Raw genomic sequence first — 26637 nt, forward strand, 5'->3', positions numbered from 1 at the left:
CTTCAGGTATGTTGTGAAGATTAAGTTACAAATGTATATAAAAACACTGAACACAGTGGTTCACTTTAGTAAGTACTCAGAAAATGTTTTTTTTCTCCTCCCCTCAATTTACATATACAACAATGGAGACCCAGAAATGTTGTCTCTTAATTTCTTCTCATTACCACAAAAGGAATTATCTCTCCTGCAAATGCCCTAGATCCCCTCTTCTTTCCTCTTGCCTTCTCAAGCATTTTATGCCTTAGCATTTCTATTCTTTCTTTGGTACCCTCAATTTTTTCCCCTTTATCAGATTATTCCCATTGTGTATAACAGAGTCTAGTATTTTCCCATCTTTAAAAATTCTGCCTTGGATACCACCTCCATCTCTAGCTTCAGCATTATTCTCTATCCCCCTTCACAACCAACCAGATGAAAGAGTCCATATCCTTCCCTCTCAGTTACTCTTTTAATAGTTAGTCTAAAATTTTAACTTACTAATTAAACAAAACCTAAATTTCATCAGTAACCTTACCCTCCTCTGAGGAGTACTTGAAAACCTTAGACTGTTTCGTGTACTCACTCCTCACCTGACTCATTATCCTTTTGTCTTTATTGTTCACTGTCTTAGTCCTCTCCTTTATTGTTTTATCCCCTCAAATAGGTATAGTCATCATTACCTTATACAGTGTTTTGACTCAGCCCTACTTATATGCTATCTCTTTGTTTACCATTCCTTCTGTATTTCAGACCTTCCATTGGGATGATTTTTCTTCTTCCTGGAGTGCATCCTGTACAGTGTCCTTTCATAAGGGGTCCATTGGGAGTTGAGTCTTTGATGGCTTAAACTTGACTTTATTTCCTATTCCTTGAAGAACATTTTCACTAGGTTTTAAATCCTAGATTGACGTATATTTTTCTGTCAGAATATCAAAGCTATCATTTCAGTGTCTTCTGGCTTTTTTTTTTTTTTAATTTATTTTTGGCTGCTTTGATTCTTTGTTGCTGTGCGCAGCTTTCTCTAGTTGCTGCGAGCAGGGGCTACTCTTTGTTGCGGTGCTCCGGGCTTCTCATTGCGGTGGCTTCTCTTGTTGCGGAGCACAGGCTGTAGGTGTGCAGGCTTCAGTAGTTGTGGCTCGCGGGCTCTAGAGCGCAGGCTCAGTAGTTGTGGCCCACGGGCTTAGTTGCTCTGCAGCATGTGGGATCTTCCCAGACCAGGGCTCGAACCCGTGTCCCCTGCCTTGGCAGGAGGATTCTTAACCACTGCGCCACCAGGGAAGCCCTGTCTTCTGGCTTTGAGTATTGTTATTGAAAGTTAATTGTTGGTCTAACTGTTGTTCCTTTGTAAGAAATCTTTCTTTTCTTCATGGCTATTTTATTTCTTTTTGATAGTTGGCAATTTGACTCTCACTGCAATTAACTGAGGTATTCTTTTTGTTTATTTTGCTTCAGATCATTGAATTTTCGAATCTAAGGATTTATATCTTGTAGCAATTCTGGAAAATTATCAACCATTACCTTTGTAAATATTGCCTCTTCCCCATTAGTCTCGCTTCCTCTAGAACTTTGATTGGATACATGTTGCACCTTCTCATTCTGTTCTTTTTTTTTTTTAATTTTATTTTTTATTTGGCAGCACCGGGTCTTAATTGCTGCACATGGGATCTTTGTTGCGGCATGTGGGATCTTTAGTTGCAGCATGTGAATTCTTAGTTGTGGCATGTGGGATCTAGTTCCCTGGCTAGGGATCAATCCTGGGCCCCCTGGATTGGGAGTGTGGAGCCTTAGCCACTGGACCACCAGGGAAGTCCCTCTCATTCTGTTCTTATGTCCCTTATTCTCTTTCATATTCTCCATCTTTCTGTCTTCTTGTACTGCATTTCTGATAACATTTTTTCCGATCTGTGGTCCAGTTCACTAATTTTTTTCCTGTTTGTATCCTATAGGGTATTTAACCTATTCATTAAGTCTTTAATTTCATTTATTATATTTCTCATTTCTATAAATTCTCATTGGTTCATTTTTGACTCTGCTTATTTTGTATTATCCCACATTCTTGACTAATATTTTCAATCTCCTCCTTGTTTAATGCTTAACTTATATGTTTAATGCTTAACTTATAAGCATATGTCTGATATCTAAAAGCTGGTCTGATTCTGCCAGCTTTTACTCAGTTGTTTTGTGTATGTATGTTTGTGTATAGAAAAACATTTTTATACGTATTTTTTTGTTTTCCTGTGAACTTATGTTTCTTGGAATTTAATCTAAGAAGATTTTTTGAGGCCTGAGTTGAAAGTTCTTTCCTCCAAAAACGATTCACTTCTTCCAGATGCCTGGGGATACTACGATTTGGGAATAAATTCTCAGCTTAAGGTTTTTCAGACCATAAAGGCAGTGTGAATTGGAGCAGCAAAGCCATGTGAGTGAGGACAATTTTGTGGTTATAAATTCCTGGAGAATTTTTTTCTTCTCACAATCCAGTACCAGTCAGGGTAGGCAGGCTTCCTTGTTGTTTCCCTTCCACAGGTAAGTTTATTTCAGTTCATCTTACACTCAGGATGTAGCCCTTTGGATTCTTGATTTATATGACAAACTCTTCTTAGTCTCTGAGCCCTGTCTTGGCTACATGTCCTGCTTCTCAGCCACTGTAAGCCTGTGAAAATGGAAGCTAGAGGTCTCCAGAGTAACACAGATGCCTACAGCATGAAAGCTGGCCTCACAGTTTGCTTACCTCACAGGATTTCTTTTTTTTAAACTTCTGAGCTCTTTGTGTCAACTTAACTATATATATATATATATATATATATATATATATATTTTTTTTTTTTTTTTTTTTTTTTTTTTTTTTTTCCTGTACGCGGGCCTTTCACTGTTGTGGCCTCTCCCGTTGTGGAGCACAGGCTCCAGATGCACAGGCTCAGCAGCCACGGCTCACAGGCCCAGCCACTTCATGGCATGTGGGATCTTCCCGGACCGGGACACGAACCCGTGTCCCCTGCATCGGCAGGCGGACTCTCAACCACTGCGCCACCAGGGAAGCCCTCAGCTATATATTTTTAAAGTTTTTTTTTTTAATGTTTTTATCCAGTGGTGTTAGTTATTTTCAGCTGGAGAGATGTTTGGAGTAACTAGACTGAACTTTTCCATTAACTCTTCAAGGCATTCCATTCTGCTTTCTTTTTCCACCACTCCACTGAAACAGCTCTCATTAAGACACCAACACCTTCATGTTTCTAGATCCAGAGGAAATGTCTCTCAACCCCGTCAACAGGAATGGTCACAGTCAGTTTCTCCCTCCTTGAAACTTCCTTCCTACAGTCTCTTGCTTTCTGCCTGCCCCTCAGCCACCTTTCCTTTCTTGACTCCTTCACCTCTACCCAACTTTGATCCAGAGTACTCTAAGAAGTAACTTCTATTCTCATGGGTTTAAATGCTATCTTTATGCTGATGGCCCTCTGCTTTATTATATCTCTGTGGCCCAAACCTCTTCTCTGAGCACAACAGACTTGAAGAGCCAACTGTCTCCTCTTGGTTGCCACACAGACATCTCAAACTGTGCTTAAAACGGAACTTCATTATGTCTCCCCAGCCTTCATTCTTCTCCCTTTCAGTAAATGGCATCACCATCTACCTACATGCTCAAGCCAAAACATAGGAATCAGCCACGATTCATCCCTTTTTTTTTTTCTTTTTTTTTTTTTTTTGTGGTACACGGGCCTCTCACTGCTGTGGCCTCTCCAGTTGTGGAGCACAGGCTCTGGACGTGCAGGCTCAGCGGCCATGGCTCATGGGCCTAGCCGCTCCACAGCATGTGGGATCTTCCCGGACTGGGGCACGAACCCGTGTACCCTGAATCGAAAGGCGGATTCTCAACTACTGCGCCACCAGGGAAGCCCTCATCCCTTTTTCTTATTCCCCATATCCAAACTGTAAACAGGTCCTTTGATTTAATCTCACATAGATTTTAAGTTGACTTCTCTCTGTTTCCTCTGCCACCATCCTACTCCAAACACCGTCATGTTCTACCTAGTTACTGCACTAGTCTTCTCCCTGGTATCTCTACTTTGCACTCTCTCATTCATCCATTCCATTCCATTCTCCACATAAGTGCAAAATATCCCCTTAAAACATAAAAGGTATCATTTTCTTGCTTTAAACACCTCTGTTGCTTTCCTTCTAATCACAATCAACAAATTTCTGCATCATCTGGCTTTTCCTGTCTCTACAGCTTCATCTGTGCCATTCTCTCCTGCATCCCAGCTCCCAGCTGGGAGAGTTGCCTCTCAGTTTTTCAAACAAGGTAGGCTTTTCTGCCTTCCCCAAATAGGACCTTTTCCATTTCAGCCTCTCTGCCTGGACTATTCTTTGAATGGCTAAATCTGTCTCATCCTTTAAGTTCCAGATTAAAGACCACCTCTTCAGAGAGGTTTTTTGTGACCACCACTCTGAACAAAGTAGGCTCCTTTTTCATTTGAAGACCTTTTGTTTTTCCTTTTGTGGAATTTAGCACAATCTGAATTATGTGTTGATTTACTTGTCTTTATTGATCCTGCTAGAATATGAGCTCTGTGAAAGCAGGTACCACATCTCTTCTTAGTCACTGTTCTGTATCCAGCCACTAGAACATTATTCAGCCCCTAGAACAGTGAATGCTTAAGAAAAGAAAGGAGGGAAGAAAAGGAGGAGAAAAGAAGAGCTTACTCTAGGACAGTAATTAATGGTACAGCTGGGACTAAAACTTTAATTTCTTGATTCCTGATTTGCTACTCTTTAAGTTAATTTAATTCCTAAAATATAACTCTCTTAGAAAATTTAACTCAAGTTATCTTGTACCTCAGAGAGCTTAAACAGCTGATCTCAGCTACCCGAAACACATAAATGCTTCATATTGTAGCAATTCCATCAAAATACAGACTTACTCCTGCAACTGTTTACAGTAATGTCAAAGAATCACGTTAAGAAACATTTGAGAAAACTTTGAAATATTTTTTAAATTTTAATTTTTTTCCAACTTTTGATTTAGGGTAAAAGAAATATGAGGGTTAGTAGGGAAGTTTTTATATTGCCATCTCAATTTCTATTTTCTTTTCTCATAGGAGCCTCATGGATGGGTTGTGGATTTGGTAAATAAGGTATAAAGCTTTTATTAATATGATCATGTTTTCCATTTTCTAATGAGATTTCCTAGAGTTTGGTGTTTTAGGTAGATGACAGCTACAGAGAATAATCAGATAGGATTTACTGTTTCTTCCTCTTTTTTATATGTGCTGTTTATACAGATAAACCTCAGCTTTAGGGCTTAGCACATCTCCTCAGTATATCACAGGAGCATTGGAATTTTTTTTGTGATGACCCTTAAGACCAGGATTATAGAGCACACTGATAAAGCAGAATGTGAGCCTTAGTTGCTTGCTTAAACTATTAAGGTATAGCATTTTAAAATTAATGTATACCTTTTTTCTTCTCAGTTTGGAGAATTAGGTGGATTTGCAGCAATCCAGGCCAAGCTCCATTCAGAAGATATAGAACTTGGGGTAAGTTAAACCACTATATGTACAGTGTGGAAGTTCACTTTGTCTGGGTTGCTGTGTAACCCAAGGGACATGGTCTAGACAATTTAAATGTTAAAATTTAAGTTAATCTTTACAGGAGCAGCTTCCATGGTTCTGATAACCACAGAAATGTTTACTGTTAATCAAAATAAGCAAATTTCAGTGTATGGTGTTTGGTGTATTTTTTTTTCACCACACTGATTTCTCTTTGTGATATTTTTCTCTTAACTACTAACTTGTGGTGGTTACATGAAATTATCTTGCTATTTAGGGACAGTTGCTATATGTGGCAAGTATATGTGTACATAACAATTTTATGCCTCAGATAAGTCAGAAGTTATTTCATGTACCAGAAACAAATAAAATATTTTATTTTAAGATTGTTTAGTCAGCTTTTTGGTGTTACAGAGATTCATAGATAACAAAGGCTATAACAGGAGTTTAGAATCATCCCTCAGGTGCAATGCCATTATCTTTTCATGTCAACTTCATTTTCTCAACAAATTTAACCTTGTGATAAGGGGAATAACTTAATCTTTAATTTTTCACGGACTGCTGACCTGTTTGTAACCGAGAGCACTTTATTCTGTTCTCTAGTTAATTAATCATTCAATTATAAACTACTTATGTACTTGCCATGTAGAAGACACTGTACTAGCTACTGTAAATTGATCAGAGCAGAAAATGATGTGGTAAAATAATATACCTAAATGGTATAAATTGTGCTTACAATAGCAGTTATTTCTGTGGGACCATGACCAATCACCTAACTCCCTTGGTCCATCTTTGCATGAGAGCAGTAACAACGGTCAATGAGAGAGACTGGTGCTGTGGTTGGTAATAGACTATTTCTTGCTACCCAGTGTTTATTCTTAAAGATCAGATGTCTGCCAGCTCATAAATACTTCTGCTGACACTGATCAGAGGCCTCTTCTCCCTCCCTGACTGTTAACTAGGTTGTTAGGCTGTCATTTTGATCCCCATTAAATGGATCAGGTATGTTAGAGACGACTCTTGATCTGGAAGGTAATAGGTAGTGACTTAAAAAGCAAGACAAAACAAAACCTATTGAGATATAGGGTTTTATCCAGCTTGCTTGTTTCTCAAGAACTGGCTATATAAGTCATTGGGCAGTATTAGAAATGAACTTCATTTTTTAAAAAGTTTAAATAAAACACTCACTAATTTCCTGCAGAGTTAATTTATTTAAACAAACAAACAGAGAAGCCCAAAGTTTCTCCCCTGCTTGGATGAAAACTGGCCAAGGATGGATGCATAGGATTCTGGGCTTGCCCTCATTATTATCAAATGTCTTGAAGCTAAAGATACCTCCAAGATTTTTCCCTTAGGTCAGACCATTTTTCAGACAACTGTGTTATTTGTTGCTGTTGATGTAAAATTAGATTGTTTAGGTTGTATTGAGAAGATGGTAGAAATTCAGGCATAGGAGAAGGAGATTGCAAAGATTGAGACTCTAATTTTGCAAACAGGTACAATTAAAATTTCACAGTAAGGGCTTCCCTGGTGGCGCAGTGGTTAACAATGCACCTGCCAGTTCAGGGGACACGGGTTCGAGCCCTGGTCTAGGAAGATCCCACATGCCGCAGAGCAACTAAGCCCATGCACCACGACTACTGAGCCCGTGAGCCACAACTACTGAAGCCCGTAGAGCCCGTGCTCTGCAACAAGAGAAGCCGCTGCAATGAGAAGCCCGCATGCCACAACGAAGAGTAGTCCCCACTTGCCACAGCTAGAGAAAGCCCATGTGCAGCAACAAAGACCCAAGGCAGCCAAAAATAAATCAATAAATTTTTTTAAAAATCACAATAAGGGGCTTCCCTGGTGGCGCAGTGGTTGAGAGTCCGCCTGCCGATGCAGGGCATACAGGTTCATGCCCCGGTCTGGGAGGATCCCACATGCCGCGGAGCAGCTGGGCCCGTGAGCCATGGCCTCTGAGCCTGCGCGTCCGGAGCCTGTGCTCCGCAACAGGAGAGGCCACAACAGTGAGAGGCCCGCGTACAGGAAAAAAAAAAAAAAAAAAAAAAAAAAAATCACAATAAATGTCTGATTTCTGACCAATTAAGAAGGTGACTATGTCCCAGAATAAATTTAGGCTGTGTTATAAGACTGAGTACAAGTGAATGTCATCATTTTACATTTATATTTACATGCTTTTGGGTTTGAAAAATACTGGGGAAAAAAAAATCATTCACAATCTGTCAGTTTAAAATACCTGTACAAAGTAGGAGGTGACGGTTTCCTGTCCTCCACCCCACCCCAACACATACATCTGCCTCCTAGGTCATGGTTACCCATATAATGCATAGCCTTTCTGATTTTTTCCTAAGTTTATATAAAATATATCTGCATGTTTTTCTCTTTGAGACCAAATTGTAATCAAACTATACCTAGTAGCATATTTTCATATAGCATTATATCATGGACATCTTTCCAGGTTAGTGCTGTCAGTGTTTTTGATGGCTCCAGTGTGTTCCTGCAACTGTTGTACCATGATGCAGTCATTTATTAATGAGCATTGGATTATTTCTAAGTTTTTGCTATTACAGAGAGTGTTCCATGTAAATTTGTCCTTGTGTGCATTTGCTGCCATGTCTGAAGGATAGATTCCTAGAAAGTGGGATTTCAAAGACTATATACATTTTAAAATTATAATTGATAGTGCTAAATCTCCTTTCAAAAAGCAGTGACCAGCATATACTCCCACAAAGTCATTTCCTAGTACTGTCATTAGTGCTGAATATTGTCAGTCTTTAATTTTCCAATATGATGGACCAAAAAATGGTATTTTATTATCTAATTTGCAGTACTCTGATTTCCTGTGAATTTGAGCATTTTGTTATATGACTATAGGCATTTCTTCTGTAAATTTGATCTATTTACATAGGTCTTTGGGGTTGCTTGTCTTATTTATTTTTTCTTTTTATATTAAGTATATCAATGTCATGTCTATTTTGTGTATTTGTAAATTTCTTTCCCAGCCTTTTCCTTCTCTTTTCATTTCTGTTGATGGTGTCTTTTTGCCATACAGAGGCTTCATAATTTTATACAGTCAGTTTTTTCCTTAATGGCTTAAAATTTTTCTGATTTGCTTGGGGAGTGTTTCCTTCCCCATCTCAAGGTTATAAAAATACTCATTTAATTTTATACTTCTACAGTTTCATTTTTTAAACTTAGTTCTTGAATTTGTTTAGAATGTATTTATATATGGTGTAAGATAGAAGTCCAATTTTATTTTCTTCCAAATGGGTAACTAATTGTTGTTAAGATCCTTTAAAGAATATTCCATTTTCTTCTTCACTACTTTGATTTGTTGGCTTTATCAAATGTCAGAGTCCCGTGTATACATGAATTGTTCTTGGACTTCTGTTCCTTTCATTCATTTGTTCGGTCACTGCCATTTTTATACGATTTCTCCAATGTTTTCATTATTGGTAGTGCCAGTTGTGCTCAGCGTCTTTCTTTTCTCAGATTTTATTGATCATTCTCATATTTTTACTCTTCTGAATATAGCCAGCATGTTAGGTTCTCCTGCTCTAGAAAGTTCCACCAAGACCATACGTGGAATTGTGTTCAGTTTGTAGGTGTCTTCAGTTTGTTCATTTTTACAGTACTGGTCCTTTCCATTCAAGAACATGGTATCTCATTTATTTGGACTATTTATGTATTTTTGTAAAGTTTTATAATTTTCTTTATGGAAGTCTTAAGTATATTTTCGTTAAAGGCACATTTCACTCCTTCCCCAACTATTCTCTCCTTTTTCAAATAAAAATTTTTATTATTCTGCGATGTGAACGTTAGAATCATCTCATCCAAGCCTTGAAAGAAGTTTTATTGCCATATTATGATTTAAATCACATTTTTACAGTAATTTAAATAAATCGACATCTTTATATCAGTTCTTCGTATTCAGGAGTGTAAAATGTTCTCTGACATATTAAAAGGGATTTGTTTAATGTTGAAAGGAAGAAACTCACTCACATTTATTTCTCACCTTCACTGTCTTTTTTCAGGCAGTATCAGCACTGGTGCAGCCCTTAGGGGTATGTGCAGAGTACCTCAACTCCTCAGTGGTACAGGTAAGATAGGCCATTTTACACTTACTTCAGAGGTGATCTAAGACATACAAAGAGTAAAATTATCTTTTTATCAGGTTGTTCAGAATTGTGCCTAATTTAGAGTAACTTTTTTTTCGGATTAGCTATCTTTATAGTGAAAATATGATCAGAAGATAAATAAAAGTGATTACTAATTTAAGATATAGGAGACCTAACATTTAAGGTTATTTAGCTTTTCAATTTATCATTGTATCAAATATAATTACATATTATAGCATATATTTTTCTTTGCTTCCTTCACTATAAAATAGGTGGCATATATCCCTACCCCCTTTACAGGATTATTTAAGGGTTCAGTGCCATTATATATTAAACAGTGTTGAGTGGTGCTGGGCTCACCTGCTAGCGAAGTCACTCACTATCTGAGTAACAGTTTAACAGCACATCTTGTCTGATTTCTTTCTTTCTTTCTTTCTTTTTTTTAACCCTTCAGCTTTTAATGTTAGTATGTTACATAACAGTGATAGAATTATTTAATTGAGAAAATTAACATCTATACAATACTCTTTACTAATTTACAGACTCTATTTAAATTTCATTAGTTATCCAAACATGGATACCAAGGGGGAAAGGGGGGTGGGATGAATTGGGAGATTGGGGTCAATATACACTATTGATACTATGCATAAAATAGATAAATAATGAGAACCTATTGTATAGCACAGGGAACTCTACTCAGTGCTCTGTGGTGACCTAAATGGGAAGGAAATCCAAAAAAGAGGGGATACCTGTATACATTTAGCTGACTCACTTTGCTATACAGCAGAAACGAACAACACTGCAAAGCAACTATACTCCAATAAAAATTTAAAAATATAAGCAAAGTGGGGCTTCCCTGGTGACGCAGTGGTTGAGAATCCGTCTGCCGATGCAGGGGACACGGGTTCGTGCCCCTGTCTGGGAAGATCCCACATGCCGCGGAGCGGCTGGGCCCGTGAGCTGTGGCCACTGAGCCTGTGCGTCCAGAGCCTGTGCTCCGCAATGGGAGAGGCCACAACAGTGAGAGGCCGGCGTACCACACACACACACACACACACACACACACACACACACACACAAAATATATATATATATATATATAAACAAAGTAGTTCAATAAAAGATGGTTCTTAAAAAAAAATTATCCAAGCAATGTCTTTTTTTCTGGTTAAGGATCCGATTTAGGATCCCACGTTGCATTGGTTTATCCTGTCGCCTTAGCCTCCTGGAATCTTAGACAGTTTTTAGTCTTTCTTTGTCTTTGATGATCTTTGATGACCTTGACACATGAAGAGTATGTGAAAATTATTTTGTAAGATGTCCCTCAATTTGGGTTTTCTGATTGATGAGAAATCAGTCAATTGGGGTTTTCTGATTGATGCATTTTTGGCAAGATGATTACAGAAGTGATGTTGTGCCCTTCTTGGTGCATCATATTAGAGGTACGTGAAATTGGTAAGTCATTACTGGTGAAGTCTGATCATTCTGTTAAGTTGTTATTTATCAGATTTCTCCACCTCCCAGCCAGGGTGATGGAATTTCACCCCCCACTTGGCAGAATTGAGGTGGAGTCTTCCTTTCTGTGCTGATGTGATGTCAGAGGAGCCATTTAATCCAGCGATTCCACTTCTGGGTATTTCCTCAAAGTAATTGAAAGAGGGTCTGGGTCCTGCAGCTGCTTCGTGGCCCCGGGGCAGTTTCTCGGCTGGTGCGGCACCAAAGGCGCCTTCCAGCGAATCCCGGCCTGCGGGCACCTGGGCACCCTCCTCCGGCTTCGGGCCCACTCACACCTGTCTCCGGCTGGCCCGGGGCCCTCCCCACACCCCCGCCGCCTGGAGCTGCCCAGGCGGGTGGCCGGCAGCCGGTTTGAGGCCCCTCCCCGGCCTTGTCTGATTTCTTGCCTCTGCAGATTGTACGTCAGCAGGTCACAGGATAGTTAAGGCTGTGGAATGTTCAGCTTCCTAATGCTTAGAGCTTATTACATTTTCTTATTCCTTTCCATTTCAGTTAACAAGTTTTACTGAATAAAATGTCATGTTGAAATACCTCTATTTATTATTTTCTTTATAAAAATACGTCTGTGAAACTTAAAACTTTCACAGAGATTTTTTAAAATCACCACAAATGGTTTTGAAAGCTTAGTGTCCTTTGGAAGCGAATAGTATGCACTGTTCCTTCTTTCTAATATCTAATTAACTTAGGGCCATTTTAACAAGGGATATAGGATTTTTTTAGTAGGTTCCAGAAATTCCTGCTATTTCTAAGTTTTAAGTGCCTTCTTTAGATTTCAAAGTAATACTGCAAGATTTTTAAATGAAACAGGATGGCTACTTATGTATTTCTTCATTCTGGATACTAAGGTTTTTAGAGACATCTAGTGTTCTCTCACTTATTAAGCATATTAATACAATCATTCGTTTTGTAGCTGAAACAGTAAGACATAAAGAGACAAAATGATTTGACTAAATAATTTAATATTTGGCTTTTTAATAATCAGAGCCAGGATTGAATTTTTAAATGCATGCTTTTTAACCCATGCATTGCTCCATGGAAAGAGATTCAGTGTAAATATTCCTACTGCTAATTAATACTAAGTTATTTAGAAATTCCAGGTTTTATATGTAAACACAGTGTATTTTTTTTTTTTTGTCTGTGTTGGGTCTTCGTTGCTGCATGCGGGCTTTCTCTGGTTGCTGCGAGCGGGGGCTACTCTTCCTTGTGGTGCGCGGGCTTCTCATTGTGGTAGCTTCTCTTTTTGCGGAGCACAGGCTCTAGGCGCACGGACTTCAGTAGTTGGTGGTGCATGGGCTTGGTAGTTGTGGTTCATGGGCTCTAGAGTGCAGGCTCAGTAGTTGTGGCTCACGGGCTTAGTTGCTCCGCGGCATGTGGGATCTTCCCGGACCAGGGCTTGAACTCGTGTCCCCTGCCTTGGCAGGATTCTTAACCACTGTGCCACCAGGGAAGTCCAAGCACAGTGTATTTTAAAAAGAGTAAAAAGTATATGAATTTCTGACCAAAGCTTATTTAACTTTATCTTTATTTTAATTATATCAAACCATCCAACCTTAAATTCATTCAGCAATAAATTCATACCATATTTATGTAAATTAACAATTGTCTCTAGCACTTGCTCCTTTTGTGACTTCGGAAGACTGAAGTAACTCCTGTGACTTGGCTTCTTTATCTGTAAAATAGTGATAATAACCATGCCTATCTCACAGAGTTGCAGTGAGAATTAAGCAGGGCTGGCACATGCTGACAAGAGCCGTGTGACTTGCCTCTTACCCTAACAGCCCTCAGTTCTCACTATACAGTTGGCATAAGTGTAAATAAAGAAATTCTACTAAGATAATCAGTTGCCTGATGTCATTTTAATTCATTGCTAATGTCTTCTTGCTTTGGCAGCCAAATATTGTCTATCTTCTCTTGTCACCAGATAAGTTTTAAAAATTATTTTACTTAAATGGAAGTGATCATTAAATCTAGCTAATATTTTGCTACTACTCACATACTATTTAGAGTTAGTTACCTGGTTATGCTACCATTCTGGAGCAGTGTGTTGTAATGAGTCTTGTCTATAGGCCTCACTTATATCAGTTAGCAAAATAAATGCATAAAACAGCGTATTTTTCATGGTCTGTGCTTATATTCATTTTTAAAATCAAATGCAAAATACTTTATTACAAAAGTAATACATACTCATGCTTAATGTTTTAAGTTAGTCAGTGTGTCTTTGGTTGCCCTTCAAACTACCCTTTATAAGATAGTAAAGAGGGATTGCACCCATATGATAGTAAAGAAGCTGAGGCACAGAATCAGTTAAGGGTTTACTTGGGATGGTATTACCTAGTTAGTGGCTGCTTGAATACTAGAATTCAGATCTTTGCATAGCACCCTCTCCTTTGAGAAATGTGAATAAAAAAGTGTCTCCTCTCTAGTTTGGGGACAGATTCAGGGGTCCTTATTAACTTTAGTACTGTTTTCTTACAGCCCATGCTGGACCCAGTCATCCTTACTACAATCCAGGACGTGCGGAGCGTGGAAGAAAAGGACCTTAAAGATAAGGTAATGTTCTCTCCAGTCAAGTAGCCCCAGTGCCTACTGGTCCATGGAAGCAGAGCCAGGGCTTAGGGCAAGGTTCACACACCATTGCTGTTTGGATTCTGGTCACATACAACTCACATCAAATTAATTTTACATCTCCTAACCAAAAAATGTTTTGTCTGAAATACCAAGTGGTTGGTGTTACCTCAGTCAATAGAATGAATGTACGGTTGTCAGCAAGTGATACCATTAAGAATTTTACTAACATGTTGATTTTGATAGTAGTATAATTGGTATAGCATTGAAGAAGCTTTAAAATAATTCAGTATTAAAAGCTATCCAAAGGTGTTTAAAGCAATTTTAACATTTAAATTTAACATGATTTATTTTGTCTACCTTGAATTTATCACAGAACCCTTCCCTTTTCTTTGCTCACACATGTGCTAACTTTTGTTTAGAAGTAAAATGTAGTTTATTGACCATGTGGAATATCAGGTACCATTAGACCATTGTTATTGAAAATGTCCTGTATTCCTGTGTTTGTGTAAGAATTGGCGTCAAAATGTTTTCACGGTTCCTTTTTGCTTTTTCTGTTTATGTATCTGTACGTTTGTGTGTATTTTGTTTTTAAATAAAAGAGATTGGTTAGCATCCCAGAGCTCTTGTCTGCCATTAAGTTACTTTGCATGCGCTTCCAACCGGATCTGGTGACCGTTGTGGACGACCTTCGACTAGACATCCTACTGCGCATGCTGAAATCACCTCATTTTAGCGCTAAAATGAATTCCCTCAAAGAAGTAAGTTTTGCATCCGTTTCTGGAAGACTTAAAGTACAGACACTTTAAGTTCTTCCAAAACTTGTGGTTATTAATGTAAAAATGTTGGGAAATAAAGAATAATAATTTCTTGTAATCCTACGAAGAGATAACAGTGATTATATATAAAATGGTGTACATGTTTATAATTGTTAATAAAGCAATATTTTTATACGTATTACATTCCAAATTCGTTCTGTGAAATATATAGTGTTCTAGTGAAATTTGCTAGAACATAATTCCTTGGAATATACAGTTTGAGATTTACTTTTTACCCTAAGGGTATAATTCCTTTTACTGTATTTCAGAGATGTGTTTACTTAAATCAGATCTTCTAACTGGGGTTGAGGCAAAGTTTTGTTTTGTTTACAACTGTGATGGTCTAAGCAAAATGATGGAAGTAATTTTCTGCAGCTTCCTAAACGTTTTACATGAGCATAGTTGGTTTTGGTGAGTTTCCAGTGGAGCCAGTACAGTTCAGGCATAATTCCAGTTATTTTCCTTCAGTTTTGTGTTAATTAGGATTCTTGGCTGCCAGTGAAACAAACTCATCTTGAATTATCTTAGACTAAAAGAGGAGTTTAATGGAAGAAGGCTGGGCTGTCTCACATGAATGAGAGATTGACTAGCCAAACCATGTAAGGGCAGGGACACGTGTGGGCACCAGGATCAACTAGAATCTGAGACTGAACCACTACCAGGACTCTATCCAGGTCTTATCTCTGCTTTTATGAGCATGATGGCCTTGTTCTCTTTCCACCTACAGACTGGCATCTTTCATATGGTAGACATGGCCATGGATAGCTCTTGTGACTCGGGAAGGACTGATACTTTCTCTCTGGTCCCAAGTATAGAATTTGGAGGAGAGCTCTGATGGCAGTTTGGGTCAGATGTGCATCCCTGAGCCAATCAGCAGTGGCCCAGGAAGTGTGCACTCTGTGTTCTTTTTAAAGAGACATCACAAATAAGTGGTCTATTAACTTCTAATAAGTGGCCTTTGATACATTTTGGCTAATCATTAGACCACATTGTAACACTATAAAAGACACAAAATATATATGAAGATTTTGATTATGAATATTTGCATTAGATTCAATCACAATAATCCTGTCTTTTTAGGTAACCAAACTAATAGAAGATAGCACTTTATCCAAATCTGTGAAGAATGCTATAGATACAGACAGATTGTTAGATTGGCTAGTTGAGAACTCAGTTCTGTCAATTGCATTGGAAGGTAAGTTGCTTAAAAAAAGTTACCTAACACATAAATAATATATTTCTGTATAAAAAAAGGTACGAAATTGTTGCTTTGACTATATTAGCCTTTAAATAATCTTATAGCAAGTTAATATTGCTTTGAATAAATAGAATCATATTTAGAAAGTTAGTGTTCACTGTATCTATCTGCTTCTCTGGTGTTTCTTATCTTAGGCAACATAGACCAAGCACAATACTGTGATCGTATAAAGGGAATTATTGAACTCTTGGGCAGTAAATTGTCTTTAGATGAGCTCACTAAAATTTGGAAGATACAGGTAAGCTGATCAGAATTATTTTTGCCTTTTTCTGACATTTTTTATCAGTAAGGGAGAAGGGTGGTGACTCTCTAAAGCAGAGACTTACTGCCCATGGATAAATAAAATATTAATTGAAGTCACAAAATATCTATAAGCAGATTTAAAAATGAGACACATAATACTCTCAACTGAGACCCTCAAGATCATTTATAAAATGTGAAAAGTGAGTATGTTTTTCTTGTAATTAGTTTAAATTGTTTTTTAAGCCAGTTGAAAATATTTTGTTCTCCTCTTGAAATGAATATGTCAGATTGAGAACTTGATTCTCATCTTTTTTTACATTGTCTTTTTAGAGATTTAATGCTTCTAGGAATTTAAACAGGGCCAACAGATAACCATTAATAATGGTTGCTTCTTGTAGTCTTAACAATTTCATCACGCAAGTGTGTGTATGCTGTTAGACTAGAATCAATTTATCTTTGTTACTGTTTTGCTTTTGCTTCTATAAATCAACAGGGAAAGACTTGGGTTTTTCCAGTCTCCAAGACTTAATTAACTTTCTTCCCAATGTCTTCTTTTCTAGTCAGGACAATCATCAACTGTGATCGAGAATATCCATACTATTATTGCTGCAGCAGCTGTCAAATTTAATTCAGATCAGCTTAATCATTTGTTTGTTCTCATTCAGAAGGTATGTGTTCAAACGTGCTTACTTTTAAATATTTCTAAAATAATCTTATTTTGAGGTCTCCTCCCTCTAAATTAGCAGTGTTTAACCATACTCTTCTTACTTTATTAAACTTTTTTAGCTCAAGTTTAAAGTTTCTGCATATTTTGCCAGTGTGATCAAATGGGACTGGGAAGCAGTTTCTGTGTCTTTTCTTTTTCATTCTACAGAGCTGGGAGACCGAGACCGATAGAGTAAGACAGAAGCTATTGAGCCTGATTGGACGAATAGGCCGGGAAGCTCGCTTTGAGACCACTTCTGGAAAGGCAGGAGAATCAAATGACTTTTTCTAACTACAAGTACTTAAAGCAGCTTTACTGGCGTATGGGCTGGCTCATCACATGTGGTTTATTGTAGGTGTTAGATGTACTCTGGGAACTGGCTCATCTCCCAACGCTGCCCAGTAGCCTTATTCAGCAAGCTTTGGAGGAGCACCTGACAATCCTAAGTGATGCGTATGCAGTGAAAGAAGCAATCAAGAGGAGCTACATCATTAAGTGCATAGAAGATATTAAAAGGGTTGGTTTTATCTTGGTCTGGTTTTGTTGTCAGAGCAATAGTATTGTCTGAGTAATTAGAGCCAAATAATTTTCCTCCCCTATTATGTAAATTAAACTAAATGCCCTACCTGGAAGCCCATACCTTAGAGTCCAAAATTGGGAAATTATAGGTACTGCTTTTACCAAGTCACTTACATTTCTTAAAATTAATTTTCAGCCCGGAGAATGGTCAGGTTTGGAAAAAAACAAGAAGGATGGATTCAAGGTAAGAATTTGCAGATGGAACCAACTAAAAGGTATACTAATTTAATAATTCCTTTTAATAAATTGAATTATAATTTTAAGATAAAAATATGTTTTAGTGTTTCTTCGAATAATATTCAGATACAAACTGCTGTTTAAATATTTGCTTATGACCTGTGCTTATTATTTAAAGCTTGGGGGTTATTGACTGTCAAAGGGAAAAAAAATCCAGGGTCACATTCAAAGAGTAGTTTTACTTTATTATTTTCATAAGAATGTAAGACCTTCAACTTAGTTTTTCTTTTTTAAAATTAAATCCAAAGTATGCACATCGTTAATAAGCACAATGGATTCTAAATAAATATCGTGTCCATTTTTCTCCCATAAGAGAGAAATGGAGGAACACTCATAGAGTCAGAAGAGAGAAAGAAGGGAAGAAAGAAGTTCATTCGTTGCTGGCACGTAGTCGTTTTCTAGGTGCTTGGTTCAGATGTGTTCCTAAAGTAATTCCTCACACAAACGGTCATTGAGTGAGTGCCTGGCTGCTAGGGCTCGATTTTAGAAGGTAGAACTGGGTAGTGATGGGTGCTGTGGAAGTCCTATGCTCCAGGGCTTTAGCCTCCAGGTGACTGTGGACTTAAGGACTGTCCTTCGAAAGAGTGGGTAGCAGCATGTGTAGTGATGGTTGTAGCTCTCCTGTTGCTGCAGTCAGTAGCTGCTCACTGGAGCCTGCTTCTGTGGTTACAGCAGCTCTGATCAGAGCATGTCCTCCTCCCACGCAGGCCCTCAGGTTGCCCAGAGGAAACAAAGCCTAGCAGCGAGAGGGGTTTCATTTCACTGTTATCATAAGAAAAGGTTTTAGTAAATAGCTAATGGCTTAGGAATTTCATTGGTAAAACATATTTCTTGGCTTTCCTAGTAAGTATTTCTTATAAAGGATCTTGAATACTGCTAATTTACATTAGTAAATTCAGAGACTCAGCTCTTGCTAAGCGGCCTTGGTGACTCAGTAGGCTTAAATTCTCTTGAGTTATGCTTGATCATAAAGTTTAGTTGGAGACATTTAAGAACTTTGTGTGTTATATTTCTGACATTGAAATTTGATGAAGTGAATTTTCTACATTAAAATCGTTCACAAACTGGAGCTGGTAATGCTCAGGTTATGATTAATTGTTCCTTTAATTCAACAACATTGCTCTCTTTCTACTCTGATAACAATTTGAATTTTCCCAGTTTTCTCAGCTCAGTGATTCAGATAATTTAACACCCTCTGTCTTTATGATTGAAACTCATCCAGAGTTATTTAAGAAGTTTAAATCTTTCAGTAGTAATAGTAAGAGGGAAAGGGTATCCATAGAAAATGGTCTTTTCTTCACAGTAACAGATACATTTCTTTATAGGTATGAAGGTCAAAGCTGAAGGGACTTTTTCCTCCCTCCAGGGAAATGGCTTTTGAAACCAGAAAAATCCTTCCTGATCCCTGTTCCTTCCCTGTTACAGCTAAGCAATACTTTAGCCCTTGTAGCCAGTAGCATCGCTGCATCTTTATTGCTTCTCTTTGCAGTCGCTTCATTCATGTCTGTTGTTTGATAGCAAAACTCAAAAAGTGACAGGGAGAATTTTGGAGTCATTTTGTGAGTCTTGAAAGGAATATTCTTCCTTTTTTGTATCCCACTGCTCCCAGTAAAGAAATTCTGATGTACCATTCTTTCATTTCAAATAATAATAACTTGCATTTACGTAGCACTTTTCAGTTGACTGCGTGCTTTTGCAGATACTCTCTTAGAGTACACATGGCTGAAGGGGGGCAGTGGGAAGATCCAAGCCCCCGATGTGACTCCAGGCAGGGGGTTGAGTTATATACTGCCACTAAAGGTGTTTTTCTATGCTATGCCCTTTCCTGCCAGGCAGCAAGGTGGGCTGACTGGGAATTATGTCTCCCTGCCAGGCTACACAGAAACTAAGCAAAGGGTAAGACAAGATCACCCACCTCTTACTCCCCTCCCACCCCCCAGCTACCTCTACTCCTCCAACTGATTCCCTTTCCCTCTGCTTTTGACACTTAAAATTCCCAAGTTCCATTATTGTGTTCAGAAATTCTGACCTTTATTTCTCAACTTTATTTCTGTAGATTCTGCCAGGATACCCTTGGCTTCCTTGGTCCTCTTTCCTTTGCTTCCTTTATACCTTCCACTGTCTGCCCCCAACCCTTTCCCTCTTATTGCACTTATTTTTTACTTCAATTAAAAAGTTTAAATGTACTCATCCAAAAAAAATATTACTAAACCAAAAAAATCATTTTTACTCAATTAGTGGTGTTTGTGTATTCCTTAAGTCATTATGTGAAGGCCTCCTAGCACAGTGCCCAGCAGCCTTTCAATAAATGTTGGCTCCCTTCCTCTTACCTCTTCCCCTTCCTCTGTGAGGACACTAAAATTGTTACTTACCCATACCTGAGGGGCCTCCACTTGCCAAAACTACAACTGAAAGTAAAAAAGCAGCAAGATGCCCTCAGTACAGCCCCACAGTGATGTGCTTAGCACAGGAGGAAATACTTTTTAAATGTCCACCCATGTAAAAATTTGAACTTGGTTCTAGGTAAATGGCTAGGTCTGGTAAAACAAGGCAGATGAAGAACTGGGATATTCAGCTTTGAGAAGAGAGAACTCAAGAAAGAATAGGAAAGCTTTTTCAGCTACTTAGAGGATTGTTACAGAAGTTTGATTCAACTTAACTTTTTATGTCTCCTAAGAAGTTATGGGAAGGCATGTTGCAATATGATAGATCAATGAACTGCCTATGAAAACAGTCTGACACAGAATGCACTGCCTCCTGAGTTCCTCATCACTGGAAACACTAAAAGACAAGTTTTGTAACAAAAGTGAATAAGGAAAGTTTAGGCACAGGTTTGCAGGCTAAACTACAAGTTGACCTCTATGGCTTCATCTAACATTAGGAGTCTAATTTGGATATACCATTAACCTCAGCTTCATTGTCAGACATTATCAGATATGTTCGTTTTAATTGTTCACCATAGTCTTCTGCCCCTTTTATAAATGGAGAAGAGTAATTTAAATTTTTCTTATAACATAGCAGCATAATGTTATAGATATGATGGAATAAATAACATCTGTCTTGTTTGCTAAACTTTAGAAAGGCTATATCAGAAATACTTTTTAGATTCTAAAGGGTAATTTCCAATGTTAAAAAAATAATCTAACCGTTATTGACTTAATTGGTCATAATGATATTTTTAATATACCTGATTATTTACTAAAGGGTTTATATTTATATCCTACTGTTTGTAATCCTTTGGGAAGGTATGAGTTCGGACTTAAGCCTTAGAATTTTAATCTCTGTCATTTTGCAACTTTTATATACTAGCAGAAATATTCTAGCTAGTCTTGCAAGTAGTTGGCCTTTAATACATACCTTATTTCTCTGATTCTAAGATGCCAGTGATTGCAACATGCATCACAGGTTTAATCCAGTATGTACAGCCTCACTGTGGCACACCGCTTTTCACTATCTAGTGTAGTGCTTTGGACTTCTTTGAAATCTTTAAGATTGTAGAATTTTGAGGCACGTTGAAGAATATAGAATTTTGTGTCCTTTTTTTGTAAAACTCAAGCTGCTTTTTTCTTTCATTAAGTTGTATATACTACAAGTTAAACAGTTTCTCTTGAATCAAGGTGCAGCTTTGGACAGAGAGACGTGTAATGCCAAGTGATATAGCCCTTCACAGGGTATGAGTCTGTCACACCAAATTCTCCTGGCTCTGAAAAACACATTAGTCCGAGACCACTGGCAGTTATTCTTTGCTTTTAATTGAATTGATGGACATGACAGGCTAGTCGGTGCTATATCATAGTGTAATCTTTTTGATAGCGTTCAAGAAACAAATCAGTGATCTACATTTAAGGTAGCACCTTGTTTGGTGCTGACTATGCCACGTAACAGCAGAAATGATGGGTAGATGAACAGATACCTTTTGTAAACAGCTAAGTTTGCACATACTCACATAAGGACAGGTATATCTAAACTTACTCCTATGCCTAGTGGCTGGTAAGTTTCTTTGGTACAATTGTAAGAAGTGTCCATTTCAGAAATGTTAAAATTTATAAAACCTATATCTTAGAATCCAGGAAATATGGTATTTGCTGATTGATTGGCTAATCTCTAGGAAAGCCAGTATTATTTAGGCAGTAGCTCTCTCACATTTACGTATTTAGTAGTACGATATTTTTCTGCAAATGACATCAAAAGTAGTTTTCTGCCCCATAGGCATCTTCATCTTACAGAAAGACTTAAAGAAGCAAGGCTTTAAAAAAATAATACAGTTTTTAAAGTAAAAGCTAAGGACTTAAACTGTTACTCAGTTTTTTAGAGAGTTACTTATCAATTGATGGATAGTGTTTAATCTGACATTCCTACAACCTTATAATGAAATCTCATAGTTTGAAAGATGCTATTTATTCAAAAGCAATTCTCTTTTTAAAGAGTATCGCATGAACATCAGACTTTTCAGATATGTACTTGGAGATCTGGATTGTCATGTACCAGTTCCAGAAATAACATTTGAAAGTGTTTTGAAAAATATAAAGTATAAGTGTGAAGTGGCTGTAATAATTAATAAAAGTAGAATTCTCTCATAAAATTGTTTTAACTAGGAAATACAAGCAGACCATGGATATTTTCTTTAATATTTAGACCACTATTAGTATCTTGATCATATCATTGGTATTTTAATCATGTAATTGTAGAAAACCATATTTTTATACCATTTTACTTATCAGCCAGTTCAGTATTATCCAAGTTAAGCTTTTGCCATCAATTTATTTTATTATGTCAACATATCCTAGCAGCCTGTGCTACTTAATCTATCCTCTGAAGTTGCTAATTCCTTGTCGTCTGTTTTTTGCTGATGTACCCCTATACATTTACTATCACTTCACATCCACTCCTGTTTGCAGTTCTTGGCTTTAGGATTGCATGCAGAATAAGAAGTTGAAGACTGAATTATGAGTGCATGGAGATAAACTATAAATGAGCGATGTGAAGAGAAAAATAATAGAATGTGTAACAATAAAACCTAATTGACTTGAAAATTTTTTATAGCTAATAAATTTAATCTGCTATTTATTTCTAAATTTAACTAATGTAACTTCTTTTTAACTCTAGTCATCTCAACTTAATAATCCCCAGTTTGTATGGGTAGTACCAGCTTTGCGTCAGCTACATGAAATCACCCGCTCATTCATAAAACAAACCTATCAAAAGCAAGACAAGGTAAGAGTATAGTTATATTTGATTATTATACAATTACTTGCATAACCTTTTATAATAAACATCAAAAGATTGCTGAGTTTTGTAGTGACTATATTACAGTTTTACGGTTATTAATGTAATGCATTTATATTACTTAATAATCTTGAATTTAAACATCATTCTGCTTTCATTTCTAAGGAGCTTTTCTTTTGATATATCCCTAACTCATTCATTTTTTATTTCCTTAATTTACAAAGTAAGCCATTGTTTAAAAGTTAATGGTATTTTAGAAATTTGTTTGAAAAGATTCAGACTTATTTTATATTGTGAAAACATTAGTTTGCTTAAGGAGATAGAGCTTCCTCAATGTAATAGACTGGGAAGAAAGATCTGTAAAAGTATGCAAGAAGTGAAATAGTTCTTTTGAAAGACTTTTTTTTTTTTAAGAATCCCTTTTAGAAGCAGACATTTACCAGGGAAGTTTATTAATTCTATAGTAATTCCCTAGTAAATATACATACCAGATTGATTTTATTTACTCTTATGTAGGAAATATGAGTGAAAAACTTTCTGTGTTTGCTATTCCTCAACTACGTGCTAAAATAGAAGCTTGTATTAAACTGACAAAATAACTGCACATTCTCATACCATTTTCCTTTTTGTTGTTTTTGCCAAGAGCATTATTCAAGACTTGAAGAAAAATTTTGAAATAGTGAAATTGGTAACAGGAAGTTTGATAGCTTGTCATCGGCTTGCAGCAGCCGTGGCTGGACCTGGAGGCTTAACTGGTTCAACACTAGTGGATGGCCGCTACACTTATCGGGAGGTATCTGGCATTGTGCTTTTGTTTCATGATTTACAGCATTCATTTGGCCTTTTTGCCCTTGAACTATAAAAATAATATTTATTGAGAGTAACCCTAAAGAGGTAGCATGAGGTGTCTTTGTCATAATGGAACATTTTTGTATCTTGAGTATAATCACCTCAAAGTAAAAGTTCAGAAAATTGATACTTGTGGGTAAATCTTTCAGTAAATCACCCAAGATAACTGCATATGATATGGTAATAAAAATAAACATCTTTTCTTTGTCTTTGATCAGAAATAATAACTGTCAGTTCTGTGGCTAATGGCTTTTGTTTTTCAAATCTAGTGGTTAGTAATATTGTTTTTAAAAAAATAGAAAAATACCTTAACTCACCAGTTGTGTTGCAGTGTTTTACTCTGAGATTGCCGAAATTGTATTTTTTTGGCATTTAAAGTCAACTGAGTTTGTGTTAGACTTCAAGTAGTTTCTGCTACATTGTATTGTCAATTTGTAAACAGATTTCTCACATTTACTTTTCCCTAAGTTATATGAAAAAGCATTAGGTAAAACTATTTTTTTAATTTCAAAGTTTTTGGTTTTTTCATTTTTCTTTTACATATGAATGCCTGGGGTTAACTAATTAGCATTATTTCTTTTTCCAGTATTTAGAGGCCCATCTAAAATTTCTGGCATTTTTCTTGCAAGAAGCTACTCTGTATCTGGGTTGGAATCGCGCCAAGGAAATCTGGGAGTGTCTTGTGACTGGCCAGGATGTTTGTGAATTAGATAGAGAGGTAAGAAGATATTGTGGATGAAGTAATAAGACAGCAGTGGGACTTAATAGTATTTCACTTTTTTGTGTGTATCTCACATTTTTGTGTGTGTCTCACATCTTCAGTTCTAAACACTTTTCAATTTACTAAGCATACATTTATACTAATAGGCTAAGAACTATAAGTGTTGAAGAGATATTTTATATAATATATATCTGTGATATAGACAAGTGTGTGAGATCTTTGGTAAGTCTGATACCACTCTGGATAAAACCAAATTCAGCCAAGTGAGTACAGCAAAAGAATTCTTGGTGTGTCTTTTAATATTTTTTTCCCTCCCATGAAACTAATTTTAAATTAACCAGCAAAAAACTTTGAGTTCCTATAATGATGTTGTATCCCGGAAACACTAAAGAAGGAACTGATACCTAGACAGATCTTTAGAACTACAGTTACACAGCTGAAAATGGATTAAACCAGGAGTACCACACTGCTTTGACGTTTTCTAACAGTGAATGGCTGTTTCCTCATCTCATTTTGTAGAATAGTATTAGCTACATCATAAAATTATTGAAAGGACTAAGTATGTGACAGTGCCTAGCACAGTGCCTGGCACATAGTAAGGCTTATTAATAAATGTTGGTGGAAAAACCAAAGTGTAACAATTCAGTGAAAAGCATGAATATATATTTTCATTATCTAGAGGAAAGAGTGCTATAATTAACTGCTTTATTTAGTTCCAGAGTTAGAACCATTTCAGTTTTGAGTGGTATTAAGGCAATGTAAATTTCTAAAGAATTAAAAATAATTTATCTTTGCTTTCCCAGTTTGGAATACGTGTTTGCCTGAAATGGATTTTAGTTACAGGGTGATATTTGTCTTGATCCGCAGATGTGTTTTGAATGGTTTACGAAAGGGCAGCATGATCTTGAGAGTGATGTTCAGCAGCAGCTCTTCAAGGAGAAAATTCTTAAATTGGAGTCATATGAAATCACCATGAATGGTAGGGAAAAAAACCTTAATATTATTTTTTCAGTTCTTTAAAGTAAGAATTTTATACTTTTCTTCTCAGCCCACTCTCAGAAGCAGCTAACCAGTTTGGGATATCCTTCTGGACTTTGCCTTATGCATATAAAGACACATCTATATATACATATGTTTATATACACAGATAAATTTCTTTTTACATGAATGGTATTTTTAAATTATATAGGCTAATAATTGTCAAGCTGTCTTTTCATGAAATTACTCAGTACAAAAAGGATTCATTTAAGGTAAAGATTTGTCGAAGTATAGAACTCCTCTTTTCAGTTGTTTCTTTTAATTGAGTTTTTCTATTGTTATGTATTTTACATGCTATAAAATTTACTTTTTTAAGGTGTACAGTAAGTGCTTTTCGTATATTCACAAAGTTGTTCAACCTTCTCCGTTTTTAATCTCAGGATATGTTCATCTCCCCAGAAAGAAACCATGTAACAGTCACTCTCCATTCTCCCCTTTCCCCGACCTCTCATCTACTTTCTGTCCTTATAGATTATCTGGACATTTTATATAAATGGAACCATATAATATGTCACCTTTTGTATGAGTATTTGGCTTCTTTTATCACGCTGAGGCATAATGTTTTCAGGGTTCACCCAGGTTTTAGCACGTACCAGAACTTCTTTCCATTTTATGGCTGAGTAATATTTCATTGTATGGCTGTAACACATTTTGTGTATCCATTCATTAGTTGATGGTCATTTGGGTTGTCACCACTTTTGGTTATTATCAATAATGCTGCTGTAAACATTCATATACAAGTTTTTATATTCCTAGGAGTGAAATTGCTGTATCATATAATTGACATTTGAGGAACTGCCAATGTGTTTTGCAAAGTGGCTGCAGCATTTTATAATCACACCAGCAGTATATGAGGGTCTGATTTCTTCACATCTTCTCTAATAATTATTAAAACTGTCTTTTTTATTTTAGCCATTCTAATGGTTGTGACGTGGTATCTCGTGGCTTGATTTACATTTCCCTGATGACTAAGGATGATGAGCATCCATTCATGGGCTTATTGGTCATTTATATATCATCTTTGGAGAAATGTCTATAAAAATCTTTTTCTCTTTTTTAAATTGGGTTATTTGCCCTTTTATTTTTGAGTTGTAAGTGTTGTTTATATATTCTGCATATTCACTCCTTATCAGATATGTGATTTACAAATATTTTGTCCTGTGGGTTGGCTTTTCACTTTCTTGGTAGTCCTTTGAAGCACAAAAGCTTTTAGTTTTGATGAAGTTTATTTTTTTG

At 36.8% G+C, this 26637-nt stretch overlaps 1 protein-coding gene across 2 annotated transcripts in view; it reads left to right on the plus strand.

Annotated features, from left to right (window-relative positions):
* The window catches only part of USP24 (ubiquitin specific peptidase 24), a 150230-nt gene that overhangs the window by 50084 nt on the left and 73509 nt on the right, over nucleotides 1–26637 (plus strand). For both annotated transcript variants that reach the window (XM_059062973.2, XM_059062979.2), the window contains exons 6-20: nucleotides 5076–5111; nucleotides 5448–5513; nucleotides 9563–9628; nucleotides 13637–13711; nucleotides 14329–14487; nucleotides 15625–15739; nucleotides 15937–16040; nucleotides 16606–16713; nucleotides 16920–17015; nucleotides 17107–17268; nucleotides 17467–17514; nucleotides 22674–22781; nucleotides 23437–23586; nucleotides 24229–24360; nucleotides 25231–25342. In XM_059062973.2, the coding sequence (XP_058918956.1) occupies nucleotides 5076–5111; nucleotides 5448–5513; nucleotides 9563–9628; nucleotides 13637–13711; nucleotides 14329–14487; nucleotides 15625–15739; nucleotides 15937–16040; nucleotides 16606–16713; nucleotides 16920–17015; nucleotides 17107–17268; nucleotides 17467–17514; nucleotides 22674–22781; nucleotides 23437–23586; nucleotides 24229–24360; nucleotides 25231–25342 (1537 nt within the window). The remainder of the gene's footprint in view (nucleotides 1–5075; nucleotides 5112–5447; nucleotides 5514–9562; nucleotides 9629–13636; nucleotides 13712–14328; nucleotides 14488–15624; nucleotides 15740–15936; nucleotides 16041–16605; nucleotides 16714–16919; nucleotides 17016–17106; nucleotides 17269–17466; nucleotides 17515–22673; nucleotides 22782–23436; nucleotides 23587–24228; nucleotides 24361–25230; nucleotides 25343–26637) is intronic.

The sequence above is a fragment of the Kogia breviceps genome, chromosome 1 (genome assembly GCF_026419965.1).
Source record: "Kogia breviceps isolate mKogBre1 chromosome 1, mKogBre1 haplotype 1, whole genome shotgun sequence".
NCBI lineage: Eukaryota > Metazoa > Chordata > Mammalia > Artiodactyla > Physeteridae > Kogia > Kogia breviceps.